At 39.0% G+C, this 20,346-nt stretch overlaps 1 protein-coding gene across 4 annotated transcripts in view; it reads left to right on the top strand.

The window, feature by feature from the left end:
* The window catches only part of Nckap1 (NCK-associated protein 1), a 74,549-nt gene that overhangs the window by 22,322 nt on the left and 31,881 nt on the right, over positions 1–20,346 (top strand). For all 4 annotated transcript variants that reach the window (XM_087654021.1, NM_031618.1, XM_087654022.1 and 1 more), the window contains 12 exon segments: positions 1,497–1,589; positions 1,831–1,887; positions 2,442–2,584; positions 2,663–2,753; positions 6,804–6,941; positions 7,744–7,792; positions 10,483–10,639; positions 13,935–13,991; positions 14,830–14,926; positions 15,234–15,340; positions 17,166–17,298; positions 20,205–20,286. In XM_087654021.1, coding sequence (XP_087510147.1) covers positions 1,497–1,589; positions 1,831–1,887; positions 2,442–2,584; positions 2,663–2,753; positions 6,804–6,941; positions 7,744–7,792; positions 10,483–10,639; positions 13,935–13,991; positions 14,830–14,926; positions 15,234–15,340; positions 17,166–17,298; positions 20,205–20,286 — 1,204 coding nt within the window.

The raw sequence follows: 20,346 nt of genomic DNA, 5'->3' as shown, positions 1-20,346 counted from the left end.
TTTTTCCTCTTCTATGTTGAAACCCAAATTTATAGAATTAAATACCAGAAAAGATCCATGATATCAGTCAGAAGTGTTTAATTATTGAGCAAGGTAAAGGTATAATCTGAGGACAAGAGATCATGTTTAAGTAGTTATTCACCCGATAATTCTGGATAGTAGTGATTAAAAATGCAGAGAAACATGGAATTGTCTTAAAACTGATGTATTGTACAACATAGTTAATTATTCTCACAGAGGAAGCTACACATCGAAGTTACCCATCACATACCACAACTTCTCCCGCAATTACGGAGAGAAATGAGATCACAGTTCTCCTGCTTTCCAGATAGAATTCCTTCTGTAGTGTCCTTACTAGGAGGCGTTTAGGGTGGCATGCTAGACTGCTTGCTGTTTCCAATTTGCTTTTCCTGGAGAAGCTTCTCTTGATGCTAGGCTCACGTTTGTAAATGTTCTGACTTAACAAAACGTCCCATTGTAGTTGCTTGTAGGCATCTCTTTTCCAGTGCTCACAAGTAAGTATATATGATCTTAGGAGGACCTCAGAACTGTGTGGGCTCTGACAGCATGCTGGGGACTGGTAAATGCTTTCTTGTATTTTCTAGTGTTCTCACATCCTGAGTGCTGCTCAGACATTCCATGCGTATTTAGACACCTGGGCTATGTTGTTTAAAAGGTAGTCTTACTCAGCAGGCCTGAGGTGGACAAGAGATTCCACCTTTCTACTGAGGTCCTAGCTGATGTTCATTAGAAAATATGCAGACTATCTAGGATCTGGATGATTCCCCGGAATCCTGAGCCCCCTGTTAAATAAACCTCAGGAAAGTAGTCTTGCAGAGATGATGAGAAGTACTGATTTAGGAAGAAAAGGCAGTATTTGTAAGTTCAATAATTTAACTGAATGGAACACCTTTTCACATTTCCTTCACTCATGTCTAAACTCTAGTCTTGCTTTTTTTCATTTCTTTTTTTGTTCTTGTGATTTTTTCTTTTGTTTGATATATTACTGTGTTCTGTGGGTCTGATCAGGAAACCGTTACTGTATTTTATGTTTGTATCTACATTTTATTTTGCATGCGTAACGTGGCTTTGCCTGGATGTTCTTTTTGGTAAGTTCCAAATCTATCTAGCATATTGGTTTTTGTAGTGTAAGCTGTTTTTCATCTTCTTTTCTCCCACTTCTAGTGAACATAGTCATGATTTGTTTTTAAGTTTTTTTAAAGAGTTCATTTGATGTATTTTCTCCTAACATTTTTCAGTTTCCACTGCAGTGCAGTTTGGTACTAATCAGCCTTGGTCTGTTTTATGGCCTCCCACTGTCAGCTGCTGATCACTTTTGCAGTTGCTCTCTCAAGTGATTGGGTTTGGAAAAAACCTTAATCATTTAGAAGTCTAAAATCGTGTGCTTCCATATAGCAACCATACAAAAAGATGGTGTACAATGAAACTTGATACTTCTGCTCTGTCTGAAAATAAACTCTAATTTTTTTTTACAGCAACAGCTTGCACAACTACAGAAAGAAAAATCAGAGATTCTGAAAAATCTGGCATTATATTACTTTACATTTGTAGATGTTATGGAATTTAAGGTATGTATTTTAATATGTAAACTTTAACATTACAAAAACTGATTTATAATTTTCTAATTATATAAATTGCTTTGTCAATTATGTGGTAAAAGAATTTCAGAATCAACGTCTAAAGTACACTTTTATCATTTGTGTTTTCTGAATTTAAAGTTATTTGTTGGGTGCTGAGGCTGTGGCTCAGCAGTAGAGGCTCTGGCTTTAATCTCAGAGCTTCCTCCGCTCAGCTGGGCTTTCTTTTCAGGACCATGTCTGTGACTTGCTGAATACTATCGACGTCTGCCAAGTCTTCTTTGATATTGTGAGTATCATTTTGGGAAAATTTCCTAATTCTCTGTTTCTAAAGAACTCAGGGAATCAATTGCTTTTCTTTAGACAAAGGTTTAAGTAGCAGGTAAAGTTTAGCATTGTTTATTTGACTTGCTGAATAACTATTTCTTAAAGTAACACTATTGGTATATATTTTTGTATGTTGTAAATTAGCTGTTAATTTTAGTTTTTTATCTTAATATACCTAACTATAACACTGGACATTATTTTTCCTGTAAATTCATACTTGATAGAGTTTCCTTTGTATGACATTTTATAGATACAAGAAGTCAGGGTGAGAAATGTATCCATTTACTTAATAGTAAGAATATAAAAGTTTAAACATTGCTTTCGCTTTGGTGAGATAGGTACCGATGCGGTTTTCAGTTTTGTTCCTTTCAGCTATTACTAGTTTGACACAGTAGCCAAAGTCCTTTTCCTTTTTTCTGTAATTCCCATATTTTACAAGTTTAGAAAAAGAAATTAGAAACCCAGAATTGTGGGTGAGTTTTGCAGGAAGGAAATAAACTAATTTTTTTTTTTTAGACTGTGAACTTTGATTTAACAAAGAACTACTTAGACTTGACTGTGACCTACACAACATTAATGATACTGCTGTCCCGGATTGAAGAAAGGAAGGCCATCATTGGACTGTACAATTATGCACATGAAATGACCCACGGAGCAAGGTAGGCAGACAGCACACAGAATGCTTCTGACCTCCTCAGAGCCTCACACTCATTTGAATTTGATGTGTGTGTTTTAAGTGACCGAGAATACCCACGCCTTGGTCAGATGATTGTGGACTATGAACACCCTTTAAAGAAGATGATGGAAGAATTCGTACCCCACAGCAAGGTGAGAGCTGTTTTGTTGTTGTTTGTCGTTTGTTTGTTTGTTTTTCTGAGTTTTTGGAAATGGGGTTTCTTTGTGTAGCCTTGGCTGTTCTGGAACTAGCTCTGTAAACCAGGTTGGTAACCCACAGAGATCCATCTGCGCTTGCCTCCTGAGTAACGGGATTAAAGTCCTGCACCACCACTGCCCATCACGAGCTGTCTTTTAGATGTGCAGCAGTACACGTAAGGGATTGTTTACCCACGGGGAGTTAAAGAGATAGCTTAGTTATAACACTTATAATGCATTATGCAAAACTGTTTATTTTTCTAGTGAGTTAGCTGGTTCAGAGTCACAATTGTGTAAAGAATATATTGATTATAGTTATTAAGTTGAGTGTAGCATTTAGAGGTAGTAGAGAGTGTAGTGCAGTATTCTCAGGCCTACCAATATACTCAGAAATATTGTATAATTCACTTAAACAACTTAATTGTCTCTCATTTTCCTTTTGGCTAAACAGTCTTTTTTTTAAAAAGATTTATTTACTTATTTTATGTATATGAGTACACTGTCACTGTCTTCAGACACCAGAAGAGGGTATCAGATCCCATTACAGATGGTTGTGAACCACCATGTGGTTGCTGGGAATTGAACTCAGGACCTCTGGAAGAGCAGGCAGTGCTCTTAACTGCTGAGCCATCTCTCCAGCCCAGCTAAACATAGTCTTACAGGAGCAGTTATTCCATGTGTTGTTATAAAAATTGAAGCAATCACTTCATCAAAAGAATTTAGATATATAATATTGCATTAAGAATTTAGATACAAGCCAGGCAGTGGTGGTGCATGACTTTGATCCCAGCACGTGGGAGGCAGAGGCAGGTGGATCCCTGAGTTCAAGGCCAGCCTGGTCTATAGAGTTTCAGGACAGCCAGGGCTGCACAGAGGAAAAGGAATTCACATATGAGGCTAGCGAGAGAGAGCTCAGCAGGTGAGAGCACCAGCTACTCTTTCAGAGGACCAAGGTTTGATTCTCAGCAACTACATGGTAGCTCACAGCCACCTGTGACTCCAGGTATAAGAGAAGCAGTGACCTTTTCTGGCCTTTTCAGGTACTGCACACATGTGATTCACAGATACACATTGCAAAACTCCCATAAATGCAATACATTTCAAAAACACTTTAAAAAGAGTCTATATACATAGTATTTCATCCTAAGACTTTAGAGTCATAATGTTGAATCAGTTTTAGATGTATTGTGTCTTACTCTGTTGATGAAAAAAAGATGACAGGAATTCTTTGGAAATGATATGAAATGCCCTTTTTTTAAAGATACATTGAAAGATATTGCTTAATAAATTTGACGGGAAGAAATCATGGTGTAACTGTGGTGCAGCAGGACCTGTCAGATCTGAGTGCTTCCAAAAAGCTCAGGCATCTCACCCATCATCATCATCACAGTAGTCAGAAGTGACGACCAAGTGAGCCCCTTCCTTGGCAAAAGTAGTACCAAAAGCAGCACGAAGGCTTGGAGTATTTGAGCCTTGGTTGCTGTTCTCTTTGTTAACTGAACCTTTGAGCGATACAATGTTTATATGATGCTATAAAGTTTTCTTGATGTTCAGTTATTATCAAGAATTTTCCCAATGTTTTCTCGAATGAACAATTGAAGATACTTTTCCAATTTAATTTCTTTGCATAGCTATATTAAGTAGTAAACTATTTCTAATCTGAAAACAGTGAACTTAGCATTTCCCTTTTGAGCGCTGATGTGACAGCACATGTGGGAAATCCACTAACCTCATGCTCAGGTTGCTGTGAGAACACAGGTCCCCAAAACGGTTACACAAAGCTGTCAAAGTTGTCCGGAGGAGAAGGAGGGGGGAGGGAGAAAGTCTGCTTGCTAGGTAGAGTCAAGGCAGGTCAGGCCAGTTGGCAGACTTCCTACCCTTCTGAGGCATGGAAGGATAAGAGGAGGTGCACTTGAGGCTGAGGATTCTGTTGACCTTGGTGGAAGGAACAGGGATTTGTGTGTGTGAGAGAATAAATGTCTTGTGTAAATTTCAGCAAGTTTGTTTCTGCTGGCTTTGCTTCCCACGGCACTGCAGTATAAAAAGGCTGTGAGAAATGCACTCAGGCTGGCGTGGTGATGACCTGCAGCCTCCCATATCTCTCTCTTGCATCTTTTTTCTGTCTCTCCTGTAGTCATCCTCACTCCCCCTCAGAGGACTATTACACTGGTCCAGAGGTCGAGCAAGGCTCCTTTCGAGCTCTGTGTGGAAGATGTATGTGACATATAAATGTATTTTGTGTTTGAAAGTGGGTACGCACAAATTCCAGAATTTAAAACTACATCACTCTGATTTCAACGTTATATTAAAGGGATAATCAGCCTAAATCCACAAGTTTATGTAAAATTTAAAATATCTTAGAGTTATTTATTTGAAAGAGTTTGAAACAAGCTAATGGATGTCATCACTTCTGAAGTAAGAACATTACGGTGTCAGTTTCATCCACACGCACCCTCAGCGTGTTGGTACTTAGCTGATTTACTTTCCTCTTACTACTGCACAGCCTGCAGACAGCTCAACGGGCTGGAGAGTGTCTTTTCCAGGAGCCACAGTTGATCTACACCTCCTCCAGTCAGCTATGCTGCACTCTGCTGTGTCTAGGCTGCTGGAATAGTTGCAGAACCTTCCTCGCAGCTTGTCTTTGTCTGAGAAGGAGTCTTGGTTTTTATTCTTCACTCTTGTAGGGCGTGGCCTAATGAATCTGGTTTGTTTTGCGGACTCCTTGAAGCTGTTTTGAGTTTTTTACCTTCTTGTTTAAGGAGCTTCACTGAAGGATGTAATATTCTATTCTCAGAGGAAATTTTACAACTTCTGACTTGGGTTTCCAGCACTTAACTTACATAGTGGCTCTCAACTCTGTAACCGCAGTTCCATGGGATCTGGTTTTGTGACCTCAGCAAGCATCAGGCATGCAAGTGGTGTATACATATACACAGATAGGCAAAACACACTTATAAAATAAATATTTATTTTAAAAGTAAGTGTAAGTATATGATGTTAAAGGCATTCTTTGGAGAAATGAAATACTATAAGATATCTTAACACTTATCCATAGGGCTTAGAGATTCAGTTCATTAAAGTGCCTAAAATGCATGAAGCTATGAGTCCAGGCCCCAGCTTTCTGGTGAATTGAGCATAACTTTACATACAAACCTGCTGTCCTAGTCTTCAGGAACTGGAGTCAGGAAGAGCAGAAGTTCAAGTCAGCCCCAGCTACATTTTGAACTTGAGGCAACCTGAGTCCATGTGAGACACTGCATACAGCATGGAACTACCAAGAAACGCTGTCTGCCTCTTGAGGTGGAAGAATGGCACTAGCCTCTCAGGTTGTTCTCTGACTTCTGCAGACATGTTGGTACTCACACAGATGAATTCCTGCACAGACAAAGCTGTCAGAAAAAGAAAGGAAGGAAGACAGGCAGACAGACAGACTAAGGCATGTATGTGATCGCAGAGTCCTTTTAGCAAGAATCATTAGAAGTTTTAAAAGTATGAGAGTTCAGCGCTCTTTCAGAAATAAATAAATGAAGATTCCTGAAGTTGCTACACATGTTAACCTTTCAGGCAGTAGCATGTCAGGTTGGAGAGATGGCTCAGTGTTTAGCAACACTGCCTGCTCTTCCAGAGGACCGAGGTTCAATCCCTGGCCTCTGTGCATAGGGCAGCTAGAACCTTAACTCCAGGCCCAGGTGAGCTTGCAGGTCGTGTAGATCTTCTGAACTCTGTGAGCATCAGGCACACACACATGTGCAATCAGAACACCCGTATAGCAAATAGTTTTGTTTTTACGGAAGTAACATGATTTTCTGAGTGTAGCCCTTGCACAGGAATATTGACTGTAGATTTTATAGAATTTAAAAGTAAGGGAACAAATTTACAGGAGATCTGTGACCCATTCATTATAGGGAGCGTGGCTAGAGTCAGTTAAACATGCACAGATCTTGAGGCAAAAGTCTCAGCAAAAGAGGAGCACGCTATTCTTTAACTTATTTTCTGTTTTATCAGTCTCTTTCAGATGCGCTAATTTCTCTTCAGATGGTGTATCCTAGACGGAATCTTTCAGCAGATCAGTGGAGGAATGCCCAGTTGTTGAGTCTCATCAGTGCACCCAGTACAATGCTTAATCCTGCACAGTCTGACACCGTATGGCTCCATTTTACCTTTTAGATAGATATTCACCTATTTAAACTGTGCCAGTCCAGTTTTCTGCTAGCTAACATTAGCCTGTCAGGTTTATTATAAAATGTGAATAAAAATCATGCAGGGTTTAAAATTTTTTCTTAACTCTCAAATTGGAGGTTAATACAAGCTACCATTTCATTTTGGGCTGGTGGGGTGGCTCAGTAGATAGACCCCAGGTGTGATGAAAAGAAAGAGCCAGCACACTGTGATGTGTGTGCCTGCAGAAGTAAATGTAATGTAAAGATTGTAGAAGAAATGGTTTCTGTCATGTTACAGAAACTTGAAGATACAGACAAGTGTAAACAACAAGCAGAAACACGTCAGCTCTTACTTACCAGTCAGAGAAAATCATTATTAGACTCTGTTACAGCTCTGTTCAAGTGTCTTGGCATATGGACGTAGATATTACGATGACAAGAAATGCACACAGGCCATGGGAGGGAGACAGCATCCAGGCACAGGGATTGGTTTTCACATGATTGAAATAAATTATTTGAAAAAACATAAACTCCTTTTAATGAGCTTGAGAAATTTGGAAATTTGCCATTTGCAGAAGACAGTTTGGCAGTGGTGGCATTCAAAGACGGTTGAGGGTGTGCGAACGTGAAAGGGTACAGCTCATTGCCCTGCCAGCTACAGTTACTAAGTTTCTACCCAGTGAATCACATTTCCTGGGTTAGGAGCTTCAAAGAGGCAGAGTGACTAAAGGAGGAAACTATTTAAAGAATTTGTGTTAAGCATAGATGTGTCTTCTCTTTTTAAGATGCCTTGTGAATATCTCTCTTTGGATGCAATGGAGAAATGGATTATCTGTAAGTAAAACGGCTTAGTTACAGGACTACCCATTGTGTTTAAGCTGCAATGAGGAAGTGCCTGATTTTGCCTTACCTCTGCCCTTCACCCTGTAGTGAACACCTATATGCTTTACCTCAGTCATTCCTCACATACCGACTCCATCAGACAATAGACAGTCATATGCTGAGGACTCTAAAGTTAGGTTGTACAACTCATTAGTGATAAGAGCTAAGGCCAAACCTCAGGAGCCATGTTGTCTCCAGTAGTACTTTCAAAACTGAATGTCTGCTTTTAGTCATGTTTTTAATGTCACGTGTACTTAGTTAAGTTTTAATTTACAGGTGTAGATGTCTTACTGTTTGGCAGTTTGATAGATGCATGAGGGATGAAATTACTAGTGTGTGCTTTAGGCAGCTCACAAACTGGAGCAATACATGACGTAATAAAGAATGAGAGTTGGCCCCCTAGCTTTCCCTATATAAACCCCTGACTTTTAAGTTTCGGGGTCGACACCTCTGTCTCCTGCGCAGGATACGTGTCGACCCGGAGATCCCCGTAATGAACCTCGCCTTTGCTTATTACATCCAAAAAAAAAAAAGACTGAGAGTTGGCGTAGTATATACTGTAGTCAGGTTCCTTCTGCCCACTTTTCACCAGCAGAGGGAAGAGTTTTGAATAGTTGGTGCTTATTTTCCTGTTCTAGTACTTTGTAAACTTTTTATTTATAGTGCAAGAGTTTCTCTCAAGCTTCCTAATACTGCAACCCTTTACTATCATTCCTTATGTTGGGGTGACTCCCAACTGTAAGATTATTTGGTTGCTACTTCATAGCTGTAATTTTGCTCCTGTTGTGAATGGTAGTATAAATTTCTAATATGCAGGCTATCTGGTATGCTACCCTGTGAAAGGGTTGTCAACCCCCATGAGGACCACTGTTACAGTGTTTCTCCAACTATGGTGAAGAACTATTTTTTTAATGCCTGTGATATGATACTTTGGTGAAATAATGAATGGAAAATTTTTACCAGAAAAAAAAGTATTAGACATAAAAGCCCACCGTTTTGTTATATATGGCTTCATCTAAAAATTAGATATTCTTAAATTTGTACTTAAAAATGCCTATAGATTTTGAATACTCAAAACTTATCTACATTATTTCATTTTAGACTGGAACTCCAATAATACTAACAAATATGAAAGGAATTTACTAGCACATTCTCCCTGGACTTAGGCATTTTAGCTAATTTTGTTACTTCTCAGATGTGTGGTAGTAATATTTTTTTCTAGAAAAATAGTTTACATCCCTATGCTTTTGAAGTATTGAGTTTTGCTTGGTTATATAATGGTTCTTAGTTTTTACTTTATGTTCATATCTAAGATTGAAGAATTGAGTTGAATAATAAGTAGGGTTAGCTGTATGGATAACTGTCATAGTTAGGATTTCTGTTGTTGTGATAAAACACCCCAACTAAAAGCGAGTTGAGGGAAATGGTTTGTTTCAGCTCTCATGTCCTGATTGAAGAGGGAAGTCTTGACAGGAACTGAAGCAGAGATGGAGGGGTGCCCATTGGCTTGTTCAACTGTTTTCTTAGGGCTGGCCCCACCCACAGTGGGCTGGACACGCCCACTTCAATCACTAACTAAGAAGATAATCGACAGGAGAACTTACAGCTCCTTCTTACGGAGACATTTTCTCACTTGAGGTTCCGACCTGTACACTAGCTGTGTGAAAAATGACACAGGACTCGCCAGTTTTCCTAGTGTCCTTTTTAAGTGGGAATGGCTATTGTTAAGCAGGAGCCTCTCAACAGAGGTTGGAGCTGTGAGCATGTGCAGCAAGCACTGCTGAGTAAATGTCGAGTGAATGAAGTGAGGCTTCCTGTCTTGACGTGGAAGGCTAGAGAAGGCATTTACAAGCAGGTATAGCATTAGAGTTTCCACACTAGATAACCAAAGATATTTAAAATTCATATAAAGAGAACAGCTAAATACGATGCAAAAATATTGGACTTCAATACTTGGATGCTTCCTTTACAGTTTCCTGTCCCAGCCTTGGCTAACCTGGGACTCATGCAGACTAGGCTGGACTTGAGCTCACTGTCTGCCTGCCTTTGTTACTCTAGTAATACTGGGCTTTCACTCCTGTGCTGTGGAAGAATAGTCCTCTCCTGTCTACCATGTAGATTAGTCATGTGAGGTGATATGTGTACAGAGATTAGTAAGGGAGAAGGAAGCAGCTGAGACAAGCAATTATTACCTCAGCATTTCTTCTGGTGACCACAGAAGTTGGCTGCTTTTATTTTTCAGTTACTTTAACAGCATTAATGATTACTGTATTATGTCTTAATTTTTGATCTTTTGCTTAAACTAATGTTTTTAATGCTTCATTTTTAAAATATTAATTTATAATCCCACCTCCCCAAAAAGATATTTTTGCTCCTTTAGTGTGACTTCAAATAACTTACTTTGCAGAATATAGAAAATCATAATTAAAATTTAAAATATTATTTGCACACACACACACACGTACCTGTATGTATGTATGTATGTATGTATGTATGTATGTATGTATGACATTATGAATCATAACCAATGAACCTCCATTTAATGACGGCAGTTGTTCCCCATTTGTAGAAAGTTACACTGTAACCAGAGGAACTTGTTTGTGCAGTGCTTGTAACTTGTACTTGTTTTTCTTTGTTTGAAGTTGGCTTTATTCTGTGCCATGGGATGCTAAATACCGAGGCTACAGCACTGAACCTTTGGAAGCTAGCTCTTCAGAGTAGCTCCTGCCTCTCTCTCTTTCGGGATGAAGTTTTCCACATTCACAAAGCTGCAGAAGATTTATTTGTAAACATTCGGGGGTATGGCGTTTTCAGTTTTTTTCATTTTGGGGGGGAGAAGTGGTTAATGAAATGTCTTTAATAACATAGGTTTTGGGGCTAGAGAGTTGGTTACATCATACACGAAGGTGTGGCCTAGACGGTCTTACTTTGGTCCTAGTAAGTTGCTTTTAACAGTATCTTGAAAATGATAGAAATAGTATTCTTACAGGTAACTTAAAAATCTTTACAGCTTCTTACCTTTTTGAAATTTGTGTTATAGAGAAATAAGTCTTCTCTTTTTAATTCATACTTAATTTTATAAATAAATATTACTAAATGCAAAATATAGAGTGCACTGCCTAGTGTGGTGGGTTTTGCCTTTAATCCCACTCGGGGACAGAGGCAAGCATGTCTCTGACTTTGAGGCTAGCTTGATCTACAAAGTAGATTCCAAGTCAGGCAGGACTACACAGAGAAACCTTGTCTCTCTCCCTCCTCCCCAAAGAGAACAGAGTGGATTTATAAAAGTATTTGAAGCAATCAAAAATGTCATTAAGTCATGCCTAACAATTGGAGAAGCCTGGTCACAGCACTTAGGGATCACGTTCTTGATAGCAGATTACACCCAAAAGACTCAGTCACTTGCTCTCTGCAAGCAAATATGTCTCCGATTTGTGACGGTTCTGTTGTTGCCATCTTTAATGACCTTTCTCTTGAGCCCCTGTATGAAAGGCCACATTGAGTTCCCATGTAAGAGCAATCATGGGGTCTTTTGCAATGAAGAGTGGATAACATACCCTGGGATTTCATCAGTTTAGCTGCGTGTGCTGGATGTAATAACTTCCAAAGGAAAGTGAACGTTGTATGTATTTCCTGTCCAATTTAGTATTTCATGAAGTTGAGACAAAGATGTTAATTTGTTGCTAAAAAATAATGATGTGGTTGGGCAGTGGTGGTGCACCCATTTAGTCCCAGCACTCAGGAGGTAGAAGGGGGTGAATCTCTGAGTTCAAGGCCAGCCTGGCCTACAGAGGAAGTTCCAGGACAGCCAGGGGACACAGTGAATCCCTGTCTAAAAAAAACAAAAGAAGAGAAATGAAAACTGTGTGTAGCACTAACAGTTTGAGCCAGTATATATCCCAGTGGTCACTGAATTACCTTGAGATGCAAACTGAACACAGGTTCTCTGGCATCACTATTGTTTTGGAAAAAATAAAGTAGCTTGTTCTTTTTACCCTGGACACTTTATATGTTTACATTTCCAAACAGAAAAATTAAGTCTTAGGGATATGGCTCCGTGACATTGTCTGTGAATGCTTTTGAGGGATCATCATCTAGATCAGGGTGTAGGACGCCTCTGTCTTCACAATTCAGCCTTGAGTGCCTTAGCCACCACTGCCATTCTCACTGCTTTGTTACTCCTAAGCAACCACGGTTCTCACTTCTGTCATCATATTCGTCATAAGAAAAACAGGGCCAAGCTGCCTTTCTGCTTGAACTTTGTTGGAATTACAAATGATAAAGTTTGTATTATGCCTTAATATGTTAGTCACTACTTTATAGAGTCACTCAAATACTTTACTATAATCTTTAACCACTGTATTAGTTAGGCTTTTCATTGTTGTGAAGAGATACTATGACCAAGACAGCTTTTATAAAGCAAAATGTTTCCTTGGGGGCTGGCTTACAGTGTCTGCGGTTCAGTCCATTGTCATGGTGGGAAGCATGGCAGTGTGCAAGCAGACAATAGTCCTGGAGGAGCTGAGAGTTCTACATCTTGATCTAAAGGCAGCCAGAAGGAGACTGTCTTCAGCAGACAGCCAGGAAGAGGGTCTCTGGAATTCCATACTGAGGACAGGAAGCCTTAAAGCCCACCTACATAGTGACCCACTTCTTTCAACAAGGCCACACCCACTCCAATAAGGCCGCACTTCCTATAGTGCCACTCGCTGTAGCCAAGCATTAAAACACTTGAATCTCTGGGGGCCAAACTTATTCAACCACCATAACCAGTTAATGTGTTTGTATTTAGTGAACTTATGTGTGATAAGTCTAGTGACACCACAAAATGAGTTATCTTTACCCTGTTAGGTATTTTTAACAGTTGTATTTATTTTTATTTTATGTGAATTAGTGTTTTGCATGCATGTGTGTCTGCACTATGTACATGCTTGTGCCTAAGGAAGCCAGAAGAGGGTACTGGACTGTCTGGAACTAGAGTCACAGACGGTTGTTTAGTTGTAAGCTGCCCTGTGGATGCTGGAAACCAAGCCCAATTCTCTGCAAGAATGGCAGTTACTCTGAATTGCTGAGACATTGCCTGGTCCTAAGTTGCCCCCCCCCCCACCCTGCTTAGTTCCTTCCTTTCTTTTTCTCTTTTGGGTTATCAGTCACATTAAAAAAGAAGTCAAGTCACAGTCAAGTTATGACTGAAAGTATATTAATTGCAAGGGCCCATATTACACGTTTTTAGACAGTTTCTCAAAGAAAAAAAATGAATCTTAAATATAGAAATTGGGATTCATTTTGATGTAAATCAGCTAGGTTGTCAGGGATGTGTTTCTTTTCCCTGTTATGAATGTTCAGTATTATCATCAATATCCATGACATTTATTATTTATTGATATGTTTATTTTAGTGGTACATCTGAACTAGTTAGTTAATATTGGAGTTCTGTTTCTTGTAGTTTTTATTAGAAGGTGCTTATGTATCTGTATGTATGTACATATATATATATACATATATATGCACACACAGATAGATACAGATATGTATGTAGAGATGTGTTTGTACAACTATATACATACATACAGTATGTAAGAATAAACCACAGTTCTCTCTCTTTAAAAACAGTTAAAGCAATCTCAGTGTTTTCCTGCCTTAGCTCTCTGTACCACAGAACCCTTCGTTTGCAGCTGTGCTATTGAATTTTCACGTGTATCCTTTTAGAATTTATCTGTGCTCATGAGTGACCTTGCTAGTGTCAGAAGCACTCTATTTTTAATACTTTAAATGCTTGAAAATGACTTAATTGTATCAGAAGGAAATTTTCATATCTAAGGCTTAAGAAAATAATAAAATTCAATTAAAGTTTGCATCATGAAGTTTCATTTTATTTTTGGATTTGCTGTAACTAATAATATTTTTCTAGGAAGATTTGAGTTGAGTATCTGAAGTACTAGAAAATACATTTTAAATAGACCGCCTATCATTTCGTTTGTCACCATTGTTATTGTTGAAATGAGGATTTCTAAATGACTTTTAGTATCTCACTCAGTGCCTTTGTCTTTCTTTTCAAATTAAGATTGACAAGCTCTTTTTCTCTTGCACACAGCTATAATAAACGGATTAACGACATAAGAGAATGTAAGGAGGCGGCTGTATCCCACGCGTGAGTAGCTCCATTTGTGAAGAACTTCCTAAAACGTTACTTTGTTGTGTGGGGACAGGTCAGTGATGTGGAAAAGTGTCTAACCTCTGTAGCTAGTAGTTTGTAAGTAGTGTAGGTCTTCGAGGCTTTCAGTGGTCTTAGTCCGTTGAAAGGACTTTTAGTTTATGTGTGTGTAGTTAGAGTAGGCATGGATGTGTGTGCCTCTGCTTACACCACAGTGCTTATGTTGTGCTCAGAGGAAATCTTGAGGAAGCTGGTTCTCTCCGTCCACCGTGTGGGTTCTGGGGATCAAGCTCAGATGGTCTGTATTGAAGGCAGGCTCTGTTATTAGCTTAGCTGTCTCTGGGGGTCCTGGCTGTTAGCTCCTCCTGCCTTTGTGTTCCCCAAAGCAGCGCTTTGCAAGGTGCGCTGACTGTTGGACAACCTCATGAACATTGGTACATAGTTACAGCGAGGCAGACAATGGGGGAACACAGTGTTCTTTCTAAAGTATGTTAGCTCCACATCTTTCTCCAATTTTATATTCTTAAATCAGTGAATATATAAAAAATTAGTGTTTTAAGACCTGTAACCAACTTACCAGTTTTCTCATGAAATAATTCAATATATCTTCATTTGTTACATGGATGATTATTCTTCCATGATCTTAGATAAGAGGAAGTGGTGATACTGCCTAAGCCGTCAGTGTCTTCAAGGCAGAGAAAAGACAAGCGCTATTCCATAGATGAGGACAGCAAATCACAAACTGTAAATGCTCATTCTCTGTCTGCTCATTCGCTGCACCTGCATTGTCTACCTGAGTGACGCACAGGTGACATGCTGCTATCTTTCCTTACAGTGGCTCAATGCACAGAGAGAGACGCAAGTTTTTACGGTCTGCACTGAAAGAACTGGCAACTGTCCTCTCGGATCAGCCTGGCCTGCTTGGTCCCAAGGTGACTGATTGATAATTGTACCCTACCCACCCTGTAAAAAGCATGTTTTTCTGTATGAAATTTGACTAAAGTGTGAGGCAGGAGTGGATTTGCTGGCTTAAGGCTCAGCACCACACTTCTGTCTTTGCCTTATTTCTGACCTCTGTGCTCATCTTTATGCGCATACTGCTGTGTGCTCTGTCCTGTGCTGACCGGCTCTTTTAGATCATTGTTATTCCTTGTCCAGGACTTTCACTTAGAGCAAGACTATGAGCAAATGTGGTTTTCAGTTGTTGAGTAGCAGTTCTGTTCATTTGTTTTTCCATAGGCACTTTTTGTTTTCATGGCATTATCTTTTGCCCGTGATGAAATTATCTGGCTACTCCGTCATGCAGACAACATGCCAAAGAAGAGTGCAGATGACTTTATAGATAAGTAAGTCTATCACATTAGAGAACATCTATTTCCTGCTTATTTTGATTGATGGGTCATGAGTCTGAGGACTTATATTACAGCAAAGATGTTTTTAAAAACTCTTTTGGGTCCTTTGTATTTGTAATAGAATACATGTTGGAGATATAACATTGATGTAAACTAGAATGCGGAAGTTCTAAGACTCAATATTTCTACTATAGTAGTGATCAGAAAGTTATTCTTTGGCCCTGCCCAATATTTCCTATGCATTTGGTCTCCAAAACTATTCTACACAAAACACTAAATAAAAATCATTAATGGTTTGTTGCATCAATGTATCATTTGAAATATCTTTATTTAGTTCCTAGTTTCTTATTCAGAGTTAGATACTTGAAACTAGAAAAGAAGCACAAACTGAAAATCTTATTTATTAATATTCTTTGGCCAATTTTTAAAAAATATATGTATATGAAAAGTGAAAATCGTACTTTCATATAAATATTCCACATTTTTCTTCCTATTATTTTGTTGATATAAAAGAATTTTTAAAGGAAGTAATTGACATTAAAAATTAATGGCCTTTCTTGGGGTTGGGGATTTAGCTCAGTGGTAGAGCACTTGCCTAGCGAGCGCAAGGCCCTGGGTTCGGTCCCCAGCTCCGAAAAAAAGAAAAAAAGAAAAAAAAAAAGAAGAAAGAAAAAAAATTAATGGCCTTTCTTAGGGGAAAAGTTCTAGAAATAATGCCAAAAACATTTAGTATTTTCTGTGACAATAGTGTATGTAGCTGTCTTTGACTACTTTATGGGCTCCTTGTTCTTCTACTCTTCTCTACATTTTCCCCACCTTTTCAACCCCTTAACACTAGGTAGGAGAGAGAAAAGGATAGAAGCAAAAGGGGGCCACATCGTTACAGTACTTCCTGCTGATTGGGGTGCTGAGTTGCTTGACACAAATTTGATATTTTCTGTCAGGATATCTAATTTCTTCTTTTCTTCCCCCCCCTCTTCCCCCCTCTTCTTCCTCCTCTTTCCCCCCCTCCTCCCCCTCTTCCTCTTCCTTCTTTTCCTTCTTCTTCTTTCTCTTCTTTACGAGGGTTTCCTCCATTTTTTTATCATGTCTTTTTTATTGGATTTTTAAAAAAAATTTATTTACATTTCAGATGTTATTCCCTTTCCTGGTTTCCTGTTTATAAACCTGCTATCCCATCCCACCTTCCCCTTCTATGAAGGTGTTCCCCCATCCATCTACCCATGCCTTCCCACCTCCCCGACATGACATTCCCCTACACTGGTGGGGGGGGTGCGTCAAGCCTTCACAGGACCAAGGGCTTCTCCTCCCATTGGTGCCCAACAAGGCCGTCCTCTGCTACATATGCAGCTGGAGCTATGGTCTGTCCATGTGTACTCTCTGGATGGTGGTTTAGTCCCTGGGAGCTGTGGTTGTTTGGTATTGTTCTTATGGGGTTGCAAACCCCTCAACTCCTTCAGTCCTTCCCCTAACTCCTCCAATGGGGACCCTGTTCTCAATTCAATGGTTTACTGCTAACATCTGCCTCTGTATTTGTCATGCTCTGGCAGAGCCTCTCAGGAGACAGCTATATCAGGCTCCTGTCAGCACGAACTTCTTGGCATCAGCAGTATGGTCTGGGTTTGATGGTTGTATGTATATGAGCTGGATCCCCAGATGGGGAGTCTATAGATGGCCTTTCCTTCAGTCCCTATTCCAAACTTTGTCTCCATAGCTCCTCCTATAAATGTTTTCTTTCTCTGTTTTTTTAAAGAAACCAAAATTCTCACTACAACAGTGAACTTACTGTCTGACATGTTTGTTTGGACTTTTCACAAAGGCACATTGCTGAGCTGATCTTTTACATGGAGGAGCTCAGAGCACATGTCAGGAAGTACGGGCCTGTCATGCAGAGGTACTACGTGCAGTACCTCTCCGGCTTCGATGCTGTTGTCCTTAACGAGCTTGTGCAGGTGAGAGGTCTCCGGTCGTTAGTCCTCGCTTACTGCCTGTCATAACTGACTTATAAACTGCAATCATGTACCAATGATGCAAATAGAAGTAAGCCGTGGGGGGTTGGGGATTTAGCTCAGTGGTAGAGCACTTGCCTAGCAAGCACAAGGCCCTGGGTTCGGTCCTCAGCTCTGGAAAAAAAAAAAAAATAGAAGTAAGCCGTGGTCACATCTGTCAAGAGATCCCTGTACAGTGAAGATATGGACACTTATTGCTAGTATTTCACATGAGTTTGTACAGCTTGAGAGCCACCATGATAAAGACAACAGTTACTGATTCCCAGGGTAGGCGTATGTGCTAACCAGATTCTTAAGGGCCTTGCAAAAGAGCCCGGTCGTAAGTCAGGACTTGGAAAGGCCATGCTACCCTGGTGTGGATGACCGAGCACTGCTGCAGGCCAAGGAGAAGATAGGCCGGGAAGACCAGGAATTGTTGCAGTTTGCTAGGTGAATGCTGATGAAAGCCAGAGCTGGACAGTGGCTGGATAACGATGGCAGGCAGTCTGATGGGTGATCATTACACTGAATAACCTATTACAAGATGGTCAGCAAATGCAGAATCCCATCTGAATCTTAATTCAAGTGTCCTAATTCTATTTTTATTTGGGATTTTCCTCTTTGGTTTTTAATGTTTGCTTCTTTCTAAAAAAATTTTTCTGTAATTTTGTCTTTTTCACTGTAACACAAATTTTCTTTAGTTTTATTGCAGGTAAACTATAATGAAAATGTTTTTTATTTTGTTTTACCCTATAAACTCATAGGTGCCTAAAACTACTATAAACTAATGAACAATACCTATAATAGAGTAGTAAAATTCTCTTTAAAAACAAAAAACAGGCTGGACAGATGGCTCAGTGGTTAAGAGCACTGACTGCTCTTCCAGAGGTCCTGAGTTCATTTCCCAGCAACCACATGGTGGCTCACAACCATCTGTAATGGGATCTGATGCCCTCTTCTGGTGTGTCTAAAGACAGCTACAATGTACTTATATATAATACATAAATAAATAAATCTTTTTTAAAATAAAAAAAGCGATGGTTTTCCTGGATATTACTTATTTTCTCCACTAGATGGCGCTTGGGCACCTTTTAAAAAATATTATTAAAAGTGGTCATTAAAAAGGACCAGGACACCGCAATTATGTATTTATATAGTGTATAATTTTGAAACAAGCTCAAACTTCCTGGTTTCATGTAATTTTTGAAACTATGTTGTAGCTCTTTGGATATTTACTAAGAAACTTTAGCTAATTTTTGATGTATTACTAAAATGTTCAAGCCACTTAAAATGTACTGGAGTGCGAATATAAAATAGAGTGTACTAATACTAAGAAAATTCCTAGCATTTCTCTTGGGCCTATAGTAAGATTAGTAGCAATAGCAAGAATAATAAAGTTGCTGTCCCCAATGATAATATAACTTAGTAAGTTGATATAGCTCTGAGGGTAGATAAAATAGTCGCTGTTGAAGAAAAAGAGTTAATATAAACTGGTTGGCATCTCATAAGGAACAGCCAGTGTTCAAATGTAAATCTTAATAGGAAAGGCAGTTTTATTTCCCTCTTCTTTTTGGATACAGTCATGGTGGGTTTAACTGACTGCTAAGGTGTAAATATAAAAGGAAGATTACAAACCTGTTACTTAAGTGTCTTGTTATAAATGTAACTTTTATATTGTATTTTTGTTTAAAGAACAAAATTGAACATTTTGACCATTATTTAGTGCATAGTTCAAAGATAAGTACACACATGTTGCTATGTAAGGCTTAGTGTTTTCAAACTATACTTTATATACATTGTTTATGAGCTAAGCATCTACCTTTATTTAATTTTCGTAACTTTTAAAAAAACATGCTTTTTTTATCCTTTGTAAGGGTGTTTCGGTTACATGCTTGTCAGTGTACTGTGTCCATTAAGTACATTAAATGTACTCAAGTATCCATGGCTGCTAGAAGAGGCCATTGGATGGCCCTGAACCTGAGTTACAGACAGTCGAGCACCACCATGTGGATGCTAGGGTTCCTATCCCTGAAGAGCAGCCAGTGCTGTCACCATGTCACCGTGGAGCCAGCTCCAGCCACATATGTGCTTTTTTGTGTTTAATGTCCACTTTAGATTCAGATTTTTTTAAACTCTTTTGAAGTGCTGTGGTTGGACTAAGGGCCTGTGACCTGCCCGTCCAGAGCTCTGCTGAGTGACATCCCAGGTCCCTGCTGTTCATTCTCTTAACTAGTTAGAAAGAGTTTTGTTTGGGAATTTTACTGGTTTATTGTAGCCCTACCATATTGAACATGCTTAGTCACACTTGAAAGCTTGGCTTGGGTTTTTTGTCTCTTTGGGGTTTTTGTTGTTGTTGTTGTGTGGTTTTTGTTCTCTTTTTGTTTGCTTGTTTTTTGTTTTTGGGGTTTTTTTTTTTTGTTGTTGTTCTTTTTTTTTTTTGTCCTGTTTTTGAGACTTTTTTTAAAAACATATATACTTAAAATAATCTGTGTTCCCCAGTTTTGATGCAGTGCATATTCATGTACCACACCACATTTGACACAGAACATTTCCAGCATCTTTCTGTGCATCTTCATGGTAGGTTTCTCATAGCTCTTTATAACAATGATGTCTCGTCACTACAGTTTTAGCTTCCGAAACTTTTCTCATGCATATGGAATCATACTTTATAATCTTTTCGTTTTATTTCTTTCTGTTAGCATAATGTTGTTGAGATTTATTTTTGGTACAGATCAGCATTAATTCCTTTCTCTTCCTGAAAAATAATTCTGCAGTATTGACATATGAGTTTATCATCATAAGAGTCCATGTACCAACAGATCTGTCAACTGTCTGACTAGATGGCTTTCACGTTACTTTTTTGTTCTCAGAATCTCTCTGTTTGCCCTGAAGATGAATCAATCATCATGTCCTCCTTTGTTAACACCATGACTTCCCTAAGTGTGAAACAAGGTAAGAAAGCATGCTGCTGTCTTCCAGTTAAGCTTCAAGTTGGACTATTAAAAAGAGAAT

The sequence above is a fragment of the Rattus norvegicus genome, chromosome 3 (genome assembly GCF_021556685.1).
Source record: "Rattus norvegicus strain SHRSP/BbbUtx chromosome 3, alternate assembly SHRSP_T2T, whole genome shotgun sequence".
NCBI lineage: Eukaryota > Metazoa > Chordata > Mammalia > Rodentia > Muridae > Rattus > Rattus norvegicus.
This window is presented reverse-complemented; position numbering and strand designations above follow the sequence as displayed.